Source organism: Myotis myotis, unplaced genomic scaffold, assembly GCF_014108235.1.
Source record: "Myotis myotis isolate mMyoMyo1 unplaced genomic scaffold, mMyoMyo1.p scaffold_m19_p_11, whole genome shotgun sequence".
Lineage (NCBI taxonomy): Eukaryota > Metazoa > Chordata > Mammalia > Chiroptera > Vespertilionidae > Myotis > Myotis myotis.
This window is the reverse complement of record NW_023416315.1, coordinates 18,436,281-18,456,227: the sequence shown is the minus strand read 5'-3', so window position 1 is coordinate 18,456,227 and position 19,947 is coordinate 18,436,281. Positions and strand designations below refer to the sequence as shown.

At 48.4% G+C, this 19,947-nt stretch overlaps 1 protein-coding gene across 7 annotated transcripts in view; it reads right to left on the bottom strand.

Moving 5' to 3' along the window:
• PDE1C (phosphodiesterase 1C) overlaps positions 1–19,947 on the bottom strand; it is a 321,836-nt gene that overhangs the window by 188,174 nt on the left and 113,715 nt on the right. The window contains exon 1 of one of the 7 annotated variants that reach the window (XM_036327689.1): positions 9,749–10,149. The exons of the other annotated variants lie outside the window; for them this stretch is intronic. Coding sequence (XP_036183582.1) covers positions 9,749–9,849 — 101 coding nt within the window. The 5' untranslated portion in view covers positions 9,850–10,149. Of the gene's footprint in view, positions 1–9,748; positions 10,150–19,947 lie in introns of those variants that run through there. 7 annotated transcript variants of the gene reach the window in all.

The following is a 19,947-nucleotide window of genomic DNA, read 5'->3' as shown; positions in this document are numbered from 1 at the left end:
CTCAACCTTGGCTGCACATCAGAATCACCTGGGAATCTTTTTAAAATCCTGATTTCTGGGCCTCATCATTAGTAACAAAGAAACAGAATTTCCAGAAGATGAGGCCCAGAAATCAGGATTTTAAAAAGATTCCCAGGTGATTCTGATGTGCAGCTAAGGTTGAGAATCACTGCTCTAATATGACAAGGTAGGCCATCACTCCGACGGCAGGAAAAAAGAAAGTGAGGGTGTTTAAAAACTGGACACCATCATAATCCCTAGGAATGTCTAAAATTATCTTTCAACAAAGATCCTTTTCATCAACAAGAACCTAAAAACTGAACCCCCATGAGTTGCTTACACAGAATCCCTAAGCATCCTCCAAAAGTTGTAACGCTATGCCGAGATCACAGGTGCTATAACAAGAGTTATTGATTGGGCCATATCCACTTAATTTTGCAAGCAAATTAGGACTCCTGGTCTTCATTGAAAATCAATGTCTGTTTAAGTTTTTCTAGGAAATTGTGGATTTCCCAAGACGTATTAAATGGGGTGTGCACGGTATGTGTGCATGTGTATGTGTAAACCTGTACATGTGCACATTCGTGTACAGACAGAGAAAGTGATGAGCCTGGAAATCAACCCTCAAAGTCTTCCGATCACATTCTGACAAGTGGATAGTGAAATCATCGAAGGGCAAAGAGCACTGACCCCCAATATTTTAAAAGGTCCCCAAAACTCTCCATGGCTGTGCCGGCCAGCAGAAACTTCTAAACCCTGAACTTCGTGTTACCTCTCCTGGCCCCAATCAGGGAGAGAAGGATGAAACTGAGCCAGCATCAGGAATGATTCTGTCCATAGTAAACTTGGACCTGCCTGGGGGCAGTGTGGAGAACAAGGAAACAGCATTAAAACAGCAATGAGGTGGGGGCAAGGATGCTTCTGAGGGGCTTGCTTAGCTTTTTGATGGCTAGGAGTTCTCAAAGTGCTGGGCACACCCACAAGCAAGTTGCACACACGCCCAAGGCAAACAGATGATTGGGAACCATTCCTGATAGCTGGACAAGTGAGAGTCAATTAAGCATTGATGTGAAATTACGAAGCGCCTGGCAGTCTTTCACTTCTTAAAAGTGCGTATCTTTGAGGAAGAGCCATATGGGTGCTGCAATCATGAGGTTTATAAATAGGCTTAATATTCAAACAAGCTGGCTTAGAAAAACCAAAACTTGTGTTCAGTTTCTAAGTCGCCAGCAAGACACCTCCCAGCTGGGCCCAGGAAGGTTTCCTGGTAGGGGATGTTGAATATGTAACAACTACACACAGGCAGCGTGAGACATGCAACGCTGCCTGGAGTGTCCTCCGGGTTTTCTGTGCGATGATGACTCACTTGGTCCCAGATCCCATCAGATCCCATCTCCATCCTTCCTTACTGAGGTCACTGCTGCTGCAGATGCACAGACAGCTTTGGGAATTTTGGTTCTCAGCCCTCAGTTCCCTCAAGGGAGAGGAAATTGGAGGACAGAGTCAGACAAACAAAGAACACAGCAAAACTCGCAGAGTTAACTACACAATCGCACAAGTTCAGGTCACATGTGGCTCAGTCGTGGGAAAGTGCACGGAGATAAAACGCCACAAATACCCGTGAAATGAGAGAGGGGCTGCACGATCATCTGAGCCTCTGGTTTTGTTTTTCATTGGCATATGGTGTGCAGGCTGAACAGAACTGGATACCTCTAGAAACTTCGACTGAATCATGTGTATGAACTACTCGACATGTTGCTGAGAATGCCAGGTCCTTGTGCATTTCTTTCATTCCAACCAGTGATTTCATTCCCATGACACGGACGTTAAAGCCTAGACTTGCAAAGCTATGTATATTGATTGTCTGATGGCCTTTCCCATATTTTGAACAAGTAAATGCCAGTGAGAAAATCTATATAAATTTGGTCTCCTGGCACTTTCCAGCAGACTATTTCTTTTGGGGGGGGGGGGCTGGGGGGGGAAGATATTAGAGAAACAAGAACCTCTCTTCTGTTACTAGTCCAAATATTTCTTATCTGATGCTACAGATTAAAAATCCATGTGGGCAATGATTATATTTTCCTGCTTGGCCGAAGATCCAAAGTAAGATAAAATATAAAAAATAATGAGATGACATAAACTCTCCTTCACCTGGAATAACCCAATGGTTAGGAAAGGGCTGTTTCTGTTTACATTTTCTAAAGAATTTTTCTGCTAGGTTTTCCACTGGGGAAAATGGTCCTCACACCCTCTCACTTGGCCACTTACAAAAGGAAGATCATATTAAGGGCAGCGACTCCCAAAGCATAAGACTCCCACAGGTTTAACCAAGAGGGATGAGATGAAACAACTGGAGGAAGCCTTTGACAGTGCGGTTTAGGGGTGAGGATGGCGCATCTGAAGCATGAGAGAACGCTCATCTGAAACAGAGCCGTAAATAAGATGATCAATTTTTAACTCACTCCTGGAAGCAAACGTGTCTCTATCTAGTGCTGGCTGCGCAGTAGAAAGAGGAGAAACATTTGAAAAGGAGCTTCCATCCAAACTAAACAACCCCATCAGCAGCTCCCCCCTGGGACGGCAAATCTACACCCTTTCCACTCTGCTCTCCTGCCCCAGCCCCCTCATGCGTCTGCAGACAGCTGGCCAGACACAGAAATCCAAATCTCCTGTTCATGCCTGCTTCTCTCCTGGGCCTGGGTTAAATATTCCAGCACTCGGATTACAGTCTAATGGACCCCCAATTGGGGTCCCTTCTTCTGAAAAACAAGATTTTTTAAGCAGACCAAACACTGCATTTCCCTCCAGCTAAAAACCTATTCCTGAAAGCTGGGCAATGAACTAATCAGTGGTACCAGTGAGAGAAAATGGTAAGTTTTTAGAGGGGAAAAAATGGAAAGTTAATGTCACCCTTGTAGAAGTCACCCTTGCATAAATGACTTTCCCTCTAGTCACACAGTTACAACCACTTGCTATGTTATAAGTGCAGCAAAACTGTGTGGGTGGAACTGGAAAAGACTTTTTGTGACCTCCTTCCTGGGAGCCTGGCTCCTAGTTAGATAAACATCAATGAGGAAAGCTGAAAACAAAAATATGTCTTCATATCTGTGACAGCACTGTGAAAGCAGAGAGACATCCAGAGGATGAAGACAAAATGTCACTCTTCACAGATTTATCCGTGGAGTTAGGGGACAGGTAGGTTTTTGTTATTTTAATTATTCATAGAGTTGCTTCAATGAATTCTCTGCTTGATTTTCTCCATGTAGATTGACCCAGAACAAAAACTGTATCTCTACCAGGTTCAACTTCAATAATCAGTCTGATTTCTCTAAGCCTTTTCTATTTACTCCCATTCCCTCTCTCCTCTCGTCCTCCCTTCCTCCCAATCCTTATCAAGAACCATAAAATTTCACTCAGATGTTGTATATAAAACAAAAATCAACAAATAAATTCATACATACAAACAACAGAGAGGGAGGGGAGGGGTGAAGATGGTAAAGGGGGTCAAATATATGGTGACTAGATTTGGGGTGATGAGCATGCATGGAGCATACAGATGTTGTATTATAAAGTTTTATACCTGAAACGTACATAATGTTATTAACCAATGTTACCCCAATAAAGTTAATTTTATAGAAAGAAAAATCCTAATCCTATCAGAAAGCAGCTATTGGCAATTTACCCTTCCAGGTGAATCTACGCCAATACAACAGTTCCTTGGAGCACAAGTCCTTCCTAGTTCCTCTGACGCCTTCTCTTCCCTTAACATCATCTGGATGCAGACACTGTCCATTTTGACAATTTAAATATAACAAAAATGAGGCCCAAATCCAAAACAGAGAACAGTAACAACAACAAGGAAAACCCAATTAGCAAATGCATTCCCGGGACCGTGCTGAGCGCTCTACTGCCATTGGAAGCGAGTCCTCCTGAGCTGCAGTGAGCTTCCCTGACACCACACCAGACGCCCGGGAAGGGGGCGCTGGACAATTCTTCCCTTTTTGTAAGGATGACTCATTTCAGTCAGTGGCTTTATAGGCAGCATGGCAGTTCTACACAGCATGTACGAAGCTTGATTTATGATCATTAATCCTTATGTTTCACAAACTACAGAGGCACCTATTCATGAAAGTGTTTACAGTGCCCCAGTTAGCAGACAGGGTTTCAAGTAACAACCACCTGGACTAGGAAACTACATGTAACCTATTTTGCGGGGATCTGTTGTAAGGTAGTGTAAGACCCCTGCAGAGTCATCCTGAGACAAGAGTCAGAGGGTAGAGACAGAAAAGTGGGGGGGAGGGGATACCAGTCTGAACTTGAACTATTCCTAAAATGCGCCTGCAGGTAGCTTGCAAGGATTAATCTTTCACTGACAGATACACTCAGCATGTCTAGAGTGTGGGGAAAGTCTTGGTTAAGCGTTTTGGTTGTTTGGACTCGGGATTAACAGAATATAATGTTCTTTGGATGTCCCAACAGTGACTTTCAGCGAAAACACTCAGTGCACTCTCATGGTAATTGTCTACAATTTCACTCTCCTGTAGACCTTAAGGGGCAGGGAAGCTGTATATGGGCAGAATGTTGCCTGTTGGGTCCCTGCAATAGACCCTTGGAAGAGGGTGGAAATGGAGGGAAGAAGGACCATTTTTGGAAGGTCTTAAAGAGCAGAGCAGGAAAAGGGCTTGAATGAAGCAGAGATGTGGTGGAAAGAGAGCACTAAGGCAGGGCTGTGGACTGTCCCAGGAGCCAGGGGCCAGGTGTGTCCATCAGAGGACGCCTGTGGGGCAGCAGCAGGAGGCTGTGCCCACCAGCCGAGCCTAGACAACAGGACAGCCACCTGCAGGGTCTAGGGAGCCTCCATCCAGCCGAGCTTCCCCAGCCCCCTCTGCGGTGGGCTGCTCTCACCTGACTCCTGTCCCATGGCCCCCAGAAGGTCCATGACAAGAGCCTGGTCCTGTTTGGCTTCTTAGGCCGTGGTCTCTTTCTGCCCTTGGAATCCTGGAAATGACCCTGCCTACCCCTCAGGTTTCAGTTTCGGCTCCAAATCCACATGTGCGGGCATGACACCAAGCAGTCATAGAAGGGTTCCAAGCAAAGCAATGTACATTGATGGCCTGCTGGCCTTGCCCATATGTTGAACAAGTACTGGTAAATGGCAGTGAGAAATATATATGAGTTTGTATATTCTATATACATGTGAAAAGTTAAAAACAAAACAAAACATGAACTTGTCTTCTGGCACCTCATGTCAGATTATTTAGGGAGGGTCACACTAAATTATGTTTTTTCTCTACCTCTAAAATTTATAGGAATACTAATTTAGCATCATTCAGACACATACACACACATATACGTACCCACATTATATATGTATACATTTTTTCTTCATGTTTTTGGGCTGTATATTACATCTCTAATCCAGACCTTTCCTTTCATCTCCAGGCCCGCTTATTCAACTGCTCATGCCTCCCTCCACATCTCCTCCAGGACATCTGTAGGCCCCTCACACTCAATACGTCCCAAACTGAGGTCATGACCTCTGTTCTCCATTCATTCTGCTCCCACCCGCAACCAAACCTGCAAACTTGTTCCCGCCTCAGTGATCCAGATCTAAGTAAACAGCACCTGGGGACTCGAGCTAAGCACCTGGGAGTCATTCTACATTCTACTTCCCTCCTCATTCCCATGTCCAAGTCCTCTTGAGTCGACCTCCTGAAAATCTCTCACATCCATCCCTACAGACCTGCCATGGCTCCCCACTGCTATGGCCCCGGGTCTAAAAGATGAAGCAAGATCTGTCCCTGCCCAGGGTGGAGTGGGGGTGGGGGAGAAAGGGTTTGTTCCCATAATAAGGGGGGGGGGTGCTTGCTGGTTAGGCAAGAACAATAGTCCCTAGTAACCAATGCCACCCTTTATATTCGTAAGACTACTGAGGTGCTAGGAGGGGAAAGCATCATCATCATCATCTTGAGGATGTTGCATAAGCATTAAGTGTCTTCCACTGGCTACCTCTTAGGTGGGCAAAATGAACACTGGACGGCTTCATTACAATCGTGATTGCCAAGGAGGAAGTGAGACCTGAACCCTATTCTTTGCTTTAGGCCGTCCGAGAGCAGGCTGGCCAAAGGAAAACTCCTGGGCAGGGCCCAAGGTGCCAGTCATGATTCAAACCTGAGCAGCCTGAGGCTCCCCCACACCACCAGAGGAATAAAGTGCAGCCATTATCATATGTTCCCTGCCTGGAAGATTCCAGAACAAAACAGCCATGGGGAGGGGAGGGGGGGCTCTTAAAAATTCCACCCACTCCTACAACTGAGGTTGACAGAAAAACAAACAAAAAAAGGCTCCTCTCCGAAACGTCGGAGGGCAGCATCCTCTGAGAGATGCGGCTCAGAAAGCTCAGGAGTGCAGGGTTCGCTCCTTTCCCGTTAGACACGTGGGAGCCTGTGGATGAGCGCGGTCGGCGCTGCAGGGGGAGGCTGAGGACCACAGCTCCAGAAGTGTAGCCGGCCTCTGAGTGCCGGTGTGCGGGGAAGAGTACAGGGGAGTAAACACCTAAGCTGGCAAGTGTTGTCATCTCAGCTGGGGCAGACAGTGTTCAAAATTCCCATTTCCAATATCCGATGCACCGTAAGGAAGCTGACGATGCCACAAGGCTGGGTTGAGAGCTTTTTCTAAGTCTTCCCTCGACAAACATGTGAAACAACGCCAGGTTTCAAATCCTCACTGATAATTTACTGCACACCAGGTAGTATCATAGGCACGGGGGCTGCACCAGTGGCCAAAACAGGCCACAAAAACCTCTGTCTTCATGGAGCTTATGTTCTAGTTGGAGGAGAAAGACAACAGACATAATAAATAAGATCAAGTACATAGTATTCAGAGAGAGGAAAATAAAGAGTAAAAGAAGGCATGGACGAGGGTCGGGGGTTGTAACGTATAGGCTCATCTCCTGTGTCCTCCTATACCGGCATTCTTGGCGGACAACAGCCTCGGCAAGCCTCTTGCTGCTGGAAAACCCACTCCTGGCCTGTGTAGAAAAGGGGGCAGATGAGGGGACCCACAAGAGTGGGATTCAGCCTTGGGCCGTGGCTTTGCCACATCTTTCCCAGACCCACCTCACTTTAGATGTCTGTGCCCAACCTGGTTAATGTCAATAAAACCTGCCTCCCCTCTAGCTCATGGAATATATAGTGTTGCTAAGTCACGTGGCCTATAAGCTGACCCAAATATACATTATCTTCATTTCTAACATTAAAAGTTCACACTTAGGCCTTTATGCTTCTGTCATCACCTGTTGGTTGAGCGCCGATGTGCCAAACCCTGTTCTAGGCACTGGAGGTACCACAGTGAGCAAGACACACAAGTGTCTGACCCCAAGGAACGTACAGGATCAGGGAGGAGATGACAAATTCAACAACTGGTTAAACAGGACAGATAGTGACAAGGAGACAGACACCACTGAACCGTCCACGCACGAGATGATCAAGCCCTGTACTTGGCAATTCTCAGACAAGCAGAACTGAGCCCCTGACTACCCGTGATTCCCTCCAAAGCCCTTTCCAGAAGGGTGCCATGGCAATAAATTGATATGAAAATCCAATTGTGGCTCCCGTGTCTTCCTAAAATGTTGGCACAGCAGCTTCCTTTTTCTCACTGAGAGTCTGTTGTGTGGACAAACACACACTTCCCTCCCCTGGGCTTTCTATTTTGTGAACTGCAAAAGTGTTATTTCGAGTTGTATAAATAAGCATGTGTTTTGGTTTCCAGAGTCTTTAGCAGCTTATTATAGCGCTACTGTTATGTTTCTTTAAAAAGTCGTAGTGAGAACCATAATTGTAGTAAAAAGAAAATATATGTTATGTATATAATAATAACAATAGGCACATGTCCTTTTCACCAATTAGAAAGGGAAGTTACAGATCTCCCACGACTGCTGTAGGTCAGGGCGTTACGGTAGGAAGGGTAAAGAGAGGGGTTCCAAACCACACATTTGGAGAAGAGTCAATCAATCCACACCTTTTATGCTTAACAACACTGGATGCTGAGTAGATTTGAGAGACTAGAAAACAAAAATTCAGATAACATCACGCCCAATACCTTGGGGAGAGAAGCCTAACAGACATGAGAGAAAGCTACACGCGAGCTGTGAGGGATAAATGCTCTATGGCACCAGGTCCCCCCTCAGCCTGGCTGAATCGCCCAAATGCTCTCTCCAGCCGGAGCAGCTGGAGGGAGCTGGTGTGAACTGAGAAGCAGCCAGGAGAAGCAGTTTCTGAGGGTGGGAGTCCCTCCACCAGGGCTGGCAAGGAGACCCAGCATCACCACACTTTGACACTGTATACCTTGGACCCAGGCTTTGTGGATACAACAAACTTTCTGTGTGCACCAAAATACGATCAGATGTCATGTTCGTTCCGCATGACACGAGCTTACTGTAAACACCGTTCAGACCCAGGCTCTGTCGCCTGTGCCTCCAGCTTAAGGACAGCCTGCCAGGCAGAAAGAGAATTTCCAAGTAAGTTACAGCCCCTGCTTGCAGCAGCCAGATGCGCCAAGCGTCCTGTTGTCTGGCCTGGTTTCCCGTTTAGAGCAATAGCAGCGAAGCTCATTAAGGTTGCTGAAGGAAGGGCTTTTATAAATTGCACTTTAAACAGGGACCCCCTTTAAAGAAACAGAGTACCTTGGCTCCCCTTTCGAATATCCCAGTTGGGATGCGGCCTCCCTAAGATGGAACTAACCGAGAGCCGTGCCTTTTTTATTTGTTTTGTTTGGGCTTCTGTTCGTGCTTTCAAAAACAAACTCACTGCCAGGGTCCCCTCGCTGCCTAGAGAATGTCCGTGCAGAAAAACTTTTTCTTTTCAACAGCACTACACATTTGATGCCAAATGCCCGAGGCAGTGTTTCTGGTCATTACAGAAGGTGTCTTTGGGACCTGCCCTGCCACTGAGAAGCAAACTAGACATGCAGCCACCACTATAGCTTATGAACTTGTTTCCCAGAAGACACCCCATATTTTCAGGACACCGCTCCTTGGTACTCAAAGCCAGACAGAGCCCAATGAAGTGAATGAAATTCAGAGATCTTTGTCCATCAGTCCAACTAGAAGCCTGGGGCCACTGTATTGAGAGCAAACACCCTATTTCACTGTTCAAAGATTATTAGGAAATCTTATATTGTGCTGGCCCCCTGCTGTCTCCAAAATACCCTTTCTTCAGTGACCATCTCCCTGCCAGGAAGAAGCCTAAGAAAACGTTGGAAGTTGAATTAGGCTGGGACAAGGGAGAAGAGAATTTGGCAGCCCCAATGCATGTTGAAGTTGAACTATTGTTCAGTTCTTGAACCTCCTGCCAAGGTGTTTGCAAGCACTCTGCAGAGAAAATTCTTCCTGTGATTTAAAAAAAAAAAAAAAGTCTGTGACCTGAGTCCCCAAACTTTTCTCCCCGGGGGCAAAAAGGACCGGACACATCTCTGTGGGGACTGAGCAGCTACAACAGAAACCTAAAGACCCATCTCCTTCCCCCAGAGAAAGCGTGACTTGGAAACAGCAAGGCATTTTAAGTCAGGAAGACAAGGCCCCCTGTAAAGGAAGGTAGCAGTGACTGCAATTCACAGAGAAGCAGTTGTGGAACTTCTGGGCTGTGTTTAAAGGGCCCTGCAGGATCCCGGGAGCCATGTGAGCCTGGCCTGGAGTAGCATACTGACGGGAGAGGGGAAGGGGGCAAGAGAAGGAAACAGCTCTACTTACAGCCCGCGGAGCCGAAGCCAGATTTTCTCGATCTGTTCGGGCTGCAAGTATTTCAGAGAGTTGCTCTCAAATTCTTCAATCTCCTTGGTCGGGGACTCCATAGCTGCAGGTGATCACTGGGAGTGAGGCTGAGAGAGTTCGGGCTGTCCCCTCCTCGCCTGTCACTTGCTCTGTGCGCTCCCTGGTCTGTACGCCCCAAATCCAGCCTTAAAGCGGGTTGGGACTGCGGGCTACCCCAGGCCCGGGTGCCCCGGGAGGGAGGCAGCTACGGTAAGCAGCCATGGTCCGGGCAAGGTCGGGGATACGGACCGTGCTCCTAACTCGGGAAGAAAGCGCCTGGGATCTATTTGGACATGTATATATTTTTTTTAAACAAAGCCACCGAAGCAATCAGTGTGGCAGCTGAAGAACTGGCGGGGAGAGGGAGGGCCAGGTGGGGAGGAGAGGGCGCGAGCAGGGAGAGAGTGGGAAGGGGGAGCGTGGAGGGGAGGGGAATGAGCGGGGGTGGCGGGGGAGCTGGCAGGAGGCCGGCAGCGGTCAGATCGGAGGCCCGGCATCCCACTCCCCTAGCTCCGCCCTGCGCCCCCGGCCCCGGCGCGGCTCCCCGCCCCTCCCCGCCCCGGCTCCCCTGCCTGGCCGCCTGCGCCCCCTCGCCGGCTTCTCTCACTTACCAGCAGCGGCTCTGCTGACAAGCGAGAAAACTGACAACTGGGAAAAGTCGTCTGTCAGCGCCCCGGCCCCTGCACCAGGGCTGGCGTCCGGTCCAGCACCCGCGGGCGCGGAGGGAGGGGTGCGCGGGGCACCGCCGTCCGCAGGGCACACGCCGGGCTCCAGCCTCGCACCCCGGGGGCCCGCATGTGCCAGGGACCCCACCGGGTGTGTCCGGGGCTCCTGAAGCTCACGGGAGGAGGAGCGCGGCACCGGCACGGAGATCCGAGCGAGAAGAGGACTCTGGGCGCTCCCCGGGGACTGACTGCTGGGGCCACCGCAGCGCTGCGAGGGTCGGGGAGTGGGTGCCTGGGCTCCCGTTCGCGGCCAGCGCTCACTCACAAGCAGCCCGGAGCCGGTTCCAGTTTAAAATATCAAAGCAATTGATGAGGACTAAAGTAACCACACTTCCCACTTACAAAGTCCTCTCTCTCTCTCTCTCAATGTGTGTGTGTGGAGGGGGGGGGGCGCAAAATAAACCAACAGTGAGGAGGTAGAAGTGGCTGCTGGTTAATGCCGCATACTCCTCAAAGGGTTCCTGTTGGGTGATGGGGGGCAGGTGCTGAGACTAGAAGAGTCTGGGTTCCACAGAGCTGCAGCTCCCTGTCATTGTCCTCCTGGGTCAATGTCATTAAAGCGGAAGCTCTGGCAGGTGGGGCCAGGTGCGGAGTTGGGAGGGGGATTAACAGGGGGACCAAAGGCAGAAAAAGGGCCAGTGGGTGCTGTGCAGCCCTGACTCCACAGAACTGGTGGTCGGGCCCCTTGTAAATGAAGTCCCCTCACTCCCAGGAGCGAGGGCACACCTGGGACTCCTGGCCCCTGAGATTCCCTGCACCCTACTTCTCCTCGCTGGTGGTTCTCCCAGCATTCTTTTTCTAGCAGATATTTTCCCGCTTCTCCAACGCAAGATAAACTTCAAGGTGAGGACTCGGGTTCAGTCCCATGCAGGGGCCCGGTAAAGGAATAGGATCAGAGTGTCTAAATCCTAGGTGCTCACCCATTTGGTAGCTGCCATTCACCTTCCCGGAGTCAGAGGTGAGAGCGACGGGGATGGCATGGCATGGCTAGCCCGCCCACCCCAGTGGAGAAGGCGCCTGCCTCCAGGGGAGGCCACAGGCCTGTTTGATGGAAGAGGACTCGCACCCTCACCGGCCACACAACCTGGAGCCACCTCACTAAAGGTTTTGGGGAAGCACACACATCTTCACGGCGCTCAGGCGTTCCTACCGGGCAGTAAGCAGCCAACATATGAACGTGAAACCCATTTACCTGAATAAAACCAGCTGCCCACCCAATGTCACCCACAGGGAACAGTCACCTGGAGGAGTGGGGAAGATGTTGAAAGAAGAGATTACTTTAGCAACTTGTTTTGGGAATGCGAGACAGAGGCAGGTCCCCAACGGGGGTTCCGGCCAGACTGCGCACCTTGGGCTACCTCTGCCTGAACCTGGAAGTGTGGTAACGATGACAATAGCAAACACGTGACAGAACTTTCTGTGGCCCCAGCACTGTGCGGGGTTCCACAGCGCCATGCGGCAAACACTATGATTATCATCCCATTGTACAGTAAGGAAACTGAAGTTCTAGGGGCTCCAATAGCGCAAGAACTAGACTGGCAAAGACCGCATGACCTTATGACGGCCCACGACCTTATCCCATACAAATCTGTCCCCCAGCACGGGTCCCATTTTCCACACCCACCTTTTTTATGTCTGGCTCACCTTTATGAGTCTCTGGGTTAGCTGGAGATACTTGGGGAAGGAATTGTCGGGGAGAGATGCTTATTGCCTAATACATACTTAACTACATGAAAAGATAGAAGGGAGTGACCATGATGACATTCGTCTTCCTGCCCCACGCCACGCCTAGGACTTTTTCCTGGTATTAGTGGGATTTTGATTCAGCCAGAGAAAAGCAAATTTTAGAAGAAAAGAGAAAGGGATAGCCTTTCACTGCAATTAAGCTCACCCAAAAGCGAGGACAAAAAATATTCTTTAAAAAACTTTTCTGAAATATGATTTTGTTTCATTTTAGAAACATTTTTACAGATTAAACGTGTAGTAGAAAGTCACTAAGGATATAACTTTGCTTTATTTGAGGGCCATAATAGCTGTTGGAGCTAGACTAGCCCTCTAGATAATCCAGATTAGAAGTTTTTGAATTTTTTTAAGCAACAGAGTATTATATTTCAAATAACATCTAAGGGCTGCCAATGCATACCACAGATTTCAAAAGCAAGGACAGAGCTGCCCTGGTTGAATGGGGAATGGGGGTAGCTAGTTCTCATTTACCTAAAGAAAACCAGTTGCAACCTAATGTCACCCACAGGGAGCAGTCACCTGGAGGGCTGGGGGGAAGATGTTACAAGAGGTCTGACCGTCTCTGCCTTCTTAGCTGGTCTCTGGGTGACAGCGCTCCCACTTCCCAGCTAACGGAGGCCCAAGCGCCGCAAAGTATCACAGGGTCCTTGCTGCTCATCCAGGCTCTTCCTAAACCACATCAGGAAAAGCTTGTCTTCTCTCTGCCAACAACATGGCACTCCTTGTAGCTGTCGTGTTATTATGTCAGGGAGTTGTGTTCCTTCTGTGTCTATCACAGACAGGGCGAGCCTGATCATCGCTGCAATGTGACAAGCCACAGTTCCTCCTGGAGCTCTGCTCAGAGGCAAGCAAAACACAGGTGCAAACCCGCCGACAAGCACAAGGTCTAAGAAAATGCTAAGTCACTCACAACTTGGCTTGGGAGGTTCATTTCCACTGTGATTTCCTCTCCCAGCTTTTTGAGTTAGACTTTTTAGGAAATCTTATGTGGTCACATATGACTAAATACATACAGACATGCATGCATGCATGCATGCATACATGCATAGACATGACTGCTAATTTATAATAGTCCCCCAAGCCCTAGCCGGTTTGGCTCAGTGGATAGAGTGTAGGCCCATGGAATGAAGGGTACAGGTATGATTCCGGTCAAGGGCATGTACCTTAGTTGCAGGTTCCCCGACCCTGGTTGGAGTTCGTGCAGGATGCAACCAATCGATGGGTCTCTCTCACATCTCTCCATCTCTCCCTCTCCCTTCCACTCTCTCTTTTTAAAAAAATCAATGGAAAAATATCCTCGGGTGATGATTAACCAAAAATAAATAAATAAATAAATAACCTGTTTAAAAATAATAATAATAAAATAAACTGGTCCACCAAGTAGACATATAGTAACTTAGCCTATATACTAGCCAACCTCTGCATCGTCAGCATTAAGTATTACAAAATCAGAAAGAAAGTGAACGGCTGGTCCCTGGGCAGAATTCAAGGAGAAGCTGATGATTAACAAGGGGAGAGGAATCAGGCTTCGAAGGCATGAAAATGACCCCTGCGATCCCTTTTGCCTCTAAGATTTCATGAATCAATAATAATTACAATAACGACAACTACTACCGTTACCAGCTGGCATCATGCTAAGCACCTCACAGGTTGGTTCATTCATCCTCAAAAAGACACTTCAGAAGAGTTCATGATGCCCGTTTACTGGTAAAGACACAGAGGCCCCAAAGGTCAGATCACTTTTGCAAAGACATCCAGCTAATAAGGGGCAGAGCCAACTTTTCAAAACCAGACCAGCGTGCAAAGCTCAAGTCTATTAGTTATACCACCTCCCTGCAGACATCTGAAAACACAAGCAATGGGCATATGGCAGAGAAGGTGGGGCTGCAGGAGCACAGGTGGAGGGGTCACTACTACTGGGGGAAATTAGGGAGGCTGCATAGTGGAGGTGACCTTTGAACTGAATCTTGAAGGTGGGTGAATGGAAGGTATTTACATGAAGGTGAGTGGAGGTGGGTGAGTGGAGGCGGGTGAATAGAGACGGGTGAGTGGAGGCAGTGGCTCTGGAACCAGGCGCTGCATGTAAAGTTGCCCAGAGGCATGAGAAGGGATGGGGTGTCCAGTGACCCACAAGCAGAAGCGTATGACAAGGGAGAGCAAGAGAAAAAGCTGCAAGGGTGAGCCGGATCCTTGTGGTCATGGAAGAAGCTTGGGCTCTCTCCTTCAGAGGACAGGGAGCCCTGGGTGGCTCTAAGCAGAGGGAGGCCTGGTCACACGTGGAGGGTACTTGCTGTCCTGAACATACATCATACACTTGGGTCGGTTCTCTGGAAACCTGTGTGCAGTGACCACGGGGCAAAGGATAACCAGGGCTCCAGAGGAGGAATCCAGCTGCCAAATGCAGCCAAGCCCTTCAGGTTACAAAGAGGGAAGGATCAGTCAAAGAAAAGACAGCAAATCAGAAAGAGCACAGCACTATCTCCCATGAGCACCCATCTTCCTGCTGCGATTATAACCACTGGCTTTGACCTCCATGAAGCCAGCCAGTGCCCTGAGTACATTCTCCAGAACTTGGCACTGGCATCATCGAGGGAGTCTGTTGAAGGGGAAATTATGGAGAAGCATTTGGGACATTGGAAGACACACCACTAGGCACAGCAACCCCTCCTCCCCTCCCACACCAGGTACTGCCCCATAACAGGCTGCCCACAGAGGCTCTTCTCCTCTGGCTTCCCTTTCCAGCAGGAGGTGACAGCTTTTCCCTTTGATGTCTTCTCTGTTTGGTTTTATGATTTAGCACAGACTCTGTCCTAGGATCCACCTTCACTACAGAAGAAAGGTACAGGAAGAGGCAGTGAACTGGCTAAACCCAGAGGACACCCATTCTCAGCCCCATCTGAAATGGGGCTCTGAGTAGCCAACATCTCAATTGTCCAGAGAGTAGTCCAGAGAGGCGGGGAGAAAAACAGGAGAAGAGACAGGAGGAGTCCCCGCTCAGGATGGTCCGATGGAACCTGCCTGGGACCCACAGTTTTTGCCCCTCTTTCTGGCAGGATCCTTCCGTTGTCCTGACATGAGAGCTCGTGGAATCCTCCCAGTAGAGAAGACCCAGGCAGTGGCACTGAACCATGTGGGACCTTGAATAAGACACTTTTCTTCTCCAGCCGTGGCTGGGTTGGGTTCAGTGACCTCTGGATCACTTTCTAGTACTCACATGCCCTGATTTGAAACCCACAAACTGGCCTGGGCTGACCAAGCTTTTCATGGGCCCAAAGAAGCTATAGGAAAACCAGAGTCTAGATGTGACTGGGCTAGACATAACCTAAGCTGGCCAATCAGAGACCTTCACCCATACTTCTGAGCAAAGTGATTGGTCTGAAGGTTACAGGTGACTAAAGCAGATCAAATCCTGCTTCTTTATGGAAGAGTTGATGTGGCTACAGGAAAGAGAGAGAGAAGCTCTGTTTCTCTCTTCTTTGAGATAACAAGCTATAAAACTTAAGGTTATCCCAGCCCTGGGGTTATCTCTTTACCAGGTGGAGACAGTGTATTAGAAAAAAATAAAACCAACAGAGAAAAGCAGGAAGAAGAACTAGATACAAAGGGAAAACTGTGAAAGAATCATTTGTGCCCCTTGATCCTGCTACTAGCATGTCTGAAGCTAGAGCTACCATGGACTTCCAAGTTAAATGACTCAAACAAATGCCCCCTCCCCTTTTATTTCACTTAAACTAAGCTGAATCAGATTTCTATCACTGACAACTAAAGGAATCCTAATACAACTCCTCTCTTAGTGTGGCTCAGTGATGGCTCAGTGGTTGAGCATCGACCCATGAACCAAGAGGTCATTGGTTCAATCCCCAGCCATTGCGCATGCCCGGGCAGCCAATCAATTATTGATTCTCTCTCATCATTGATGCTTCTATCCCTCTCTCCCTCTCCCTTCCTCTCTCTGAAATCAATAAAAAAATATGTATTTAAAAACAAAACAGCAAAGCACAATATATGGCCAGTATCTTAAATACTAGAGCTCTCGTATAATAGTTTCTCCTCCAACTCATACATCCAACAGGAAATGATGGGAAGGAAACTGGAAAATGGTACAGGAACCTTGGACTGGGCAGAGCACCCAAGGTAAATATAAGGAGGTTCATGGTCTTGATAAATAGATACAGTAATAATTTCAATAACTTTTTATGATAACCTATCAAAGCATGCCCTAATACATGCATTAGCCCCTCAGAACAACCCTGAAGTGAGTGAAACACATATTATTACTATTCCCAGTTTAGGAATGAAGTGGATGAGGTCCCAGAGGTCCGCCGGCTTCCCTCTGCCTGGTCTGCCCTCCAGCTAGTGGCCGGGCAACACGGCTGGGCAAGGCGCCCTGACTCCTGGCCCCAGTAGTCACTCTGATCTCAGACCACACTGCCCACCCACCAGAAGGAACCTGCCTGTGCTAATGAAGTTGAGACTGAGATATTTGAACACGTGAAACTGCTGATATGACAGTCAGCCAAATTCTGACCCAAATGCACACACATCAGCAGGCTGTTCTCGCTGTGGCTGTGGAGCAAGACTGAATGTGGGAAACCTGAGTTTGAAGGGGACCTTAACCATCCCTTTGCCCAAGCTCCTAAGATACTGATACAAGCAGCACAACGTTAAGTAACTGGGCACAGGGCCCATTCTTGATGGTGGCAGAGCTGGGACCAGAAGCAATGTCCCTAGACGACCAGCCCAGGGCTCCATTATCTCTGAGCCTCCTCCCCGGGTCTCAGGAATGACTCCCATTTCCACCCAGGATTTGGTTCAATGGCTTGTGTGTAGATGAGAGGCAGGAATGCCCACTGAAAGCACAACCTTTGGCAAGGGCTTCCTGAAGGGAATGGGTCTCCTAGGAAATGGAGAGGACTAGCCAAGAGAGACTCCAGGGAATGGAATGTGCCTGGTGGCCCAGGCAGCAACAAGGTGTGATGGGTGGGAGGGGGTCAAGAAAGGGACAATGGCAGAGGTTGCACACACAGACTGAGATGGACCTGGACTACCCTAGGAAAGCTCGGCCCGCGGGGAATCATTAAACTTTGTTGCTTGGGTGTGTAGTAGATGCAGAGTGAAATTGTGATTTAACAAGTATAATTTATAAAAGACAACATTTTTTTTTTTTTTCAAAAAATGGTTTCTGAGCTGCCATCACAGAAGATTCACAGATTCGTGTCTCTGTTATCTGTTTGTGGAGATCAGGGGGATAATCTCCCAAATAAATAATTGCTGGGGCCTTTTAAACACATTCATTCATTCAGCAAAGATTTGCTGAGCACTTACTATGTGCCAGGCCTGCATATGTGATAGTAGGTGTGGAGTGATCAATAAATAATCCATGGCTGCACCACGGAGTGCCAGTGTAATTGAGGGAACAAGCCACACAGACTGTCGAACGACAAGTCCATCATTATAAAAGTGAAAATAAAACAAACAGAGGCCAGTACAGAGCAATGGGGGTGAGACCTATGTGTACATAGGTTGGCACTGCAGCCAACTACGGCTGTGTAATAGACCACCCTGCAAAATTTAGAGGCTCAGAACTGCAGCAATCACTTTTTTAATCCTCACCCAAGTATATTTTTACCATTAATTTTTTAGAGAGACTGGAAGGGAAGAAGAAGAGGGGGAGTCACACACACACACACACACACACACATTAATTAGTTGCCTCCCACTCGCACCCTGAACCTGCAACCCAGGTATGTGCCCTTGGCTAGGAATCGAACCTAGGCCCTTTGGTCCACGGGCTGAGGTTCTAACCACTGAGCAACTGGCCAGGGCCACAGCAATCATTTTTATCTCTCATGATTCTGTGGTCCTCAGTTCTTCTGCTGGTCTCATTTGGGTTTTCTTATGCAGCTGCAGTCAGATGTCAACTAGGACTAGAATATCCAATATGGTTTCACTCACGTGCCTGAGGCCCGGGCAGGGACAGCTGGAAGGCTAGGACCTCTCCCTTGCTCTCTCTACGTGGTGTCTCCATGACTTCTTTACATGGCAGCTAGATGGCAAGAATAAGTGTTCTAAGGACATGCCCAGCACCAGCACGGTATCACTTCAGCTTCATTTGGTTGGTCACAGCTCTGATTCAAGGGCAAGAGAAATAAACTCCACCTCCCATTGGGGAATAGTGATAGATTTTATAGTCATCTTTAATCCACCTATGTGGTCAGGGATGGCCTCCATGAGCAGGTGACATCTGAGCCAAGACCTGAAAAAGGAAAAGGAGTCATCCAACTAACAAGAAGAAGGAAAAGCCTTTCTGACAAGGAGTAACAGCATGTGCAAAGACTCTGAGGCAGGAAGGATGTGGTCAAGGAATCGGTAGGAGGCAAGTTGTGTGGGGAGAGGTGGAAGAGGCAGGTGGGTAGGGGCCACAGCGCAATCCTGCGGGCACACTTAAGGTCGTGCTTGCATTTGAAGTGCATGGGAAATCATGGAGGGATTTCAACAGAAGATGGATGTTTATAAAAGATGACTCTGGTTGCGGCATGAAGAATGGCTGGGCCCCTGGCTTAATCAGAGCTGCTCAAAGGTCTCACAAAGTGGCCTGAGCTGAGGAGAGATTCCAGACCCATGAGCTCCAGCATCCAAATCTGTGACAACACTGAGCCATGCATCAGTAGTAAAACCATTTCCCTGTTGGTAGTTGTACCATAGAGTCCACCAGACCAGTGTCCTGGAGGGCAGGGTCACAAATGTCTGGCCCGTCACTGTCCTTCAGTGTGTCACTGGCCAAAGGACCAACTGAGCTTCTCTGAGAAGGACTGTGAAATGCATTCATTTATGGTTCAAGGTGATTCCTGCCAAATAAACTATATGCAACGAGCAAATCTGGGACATGGAAACAAAGGACTCTTCCACTAGACCAAACGCTAATGTGGGGTTACTCGGGGAAAGACAATAAGGTTCTACCTAGTTACCTTCTGGTGCATATAGGGTTAACTTTCCATTGTCTGGCAGCTGCCCCTCTGGTCCCACACCCTCCAGATAAGTGATTCAGCACACAGGGGAATGGGGGAGACTAACTACTCCTGACAGGATTTTCAAAATTGTCCTTGGGCACATCTCCATGGTCCTTTCTGGCTCCTGTGATTCTCAGAAGTGAAAGGATTTTTAAGACCCAGGAGAATAAGCGAATAACATCTCCATGAACGCCTTCCACCCACACGCTTCTGACAGATCCCCGCTAATAAAGAGACCCTGACGGCGCCTCGATTCCGCCCATGATCCTTCACACGTACAGCCTGACAGGCCCATCAGAAGTTGATCTATGCGTATATTTATCCGCCTGAGACATAAACAGACTCCTCTGAGCAGGGAGTGGGACTTGATTTATGGAGAGGAAGGGAAACTTAGAGGCGCCATTTAAAAGTAATTAGCATGCAAAGCAAATCTCAGCAAGAGACTCCCAAGTGCCCACGTGCTGCCCGCACACCATGGGCCCCGGTGGACCCTACCACGCACACAGTGGCTGCGTGGCTTCCCCACTGCCTGGGTTAATGCAAATGGAGAACTGAAAATCGCTCTCTTCAATGGAGATTGGAGGCACTGGAGGATTTTAACCAAGGCATTGAAAGGAAAGAGTGCTGAGCCCTTGAAAATGGCTCCAATCAAGTCAATTAA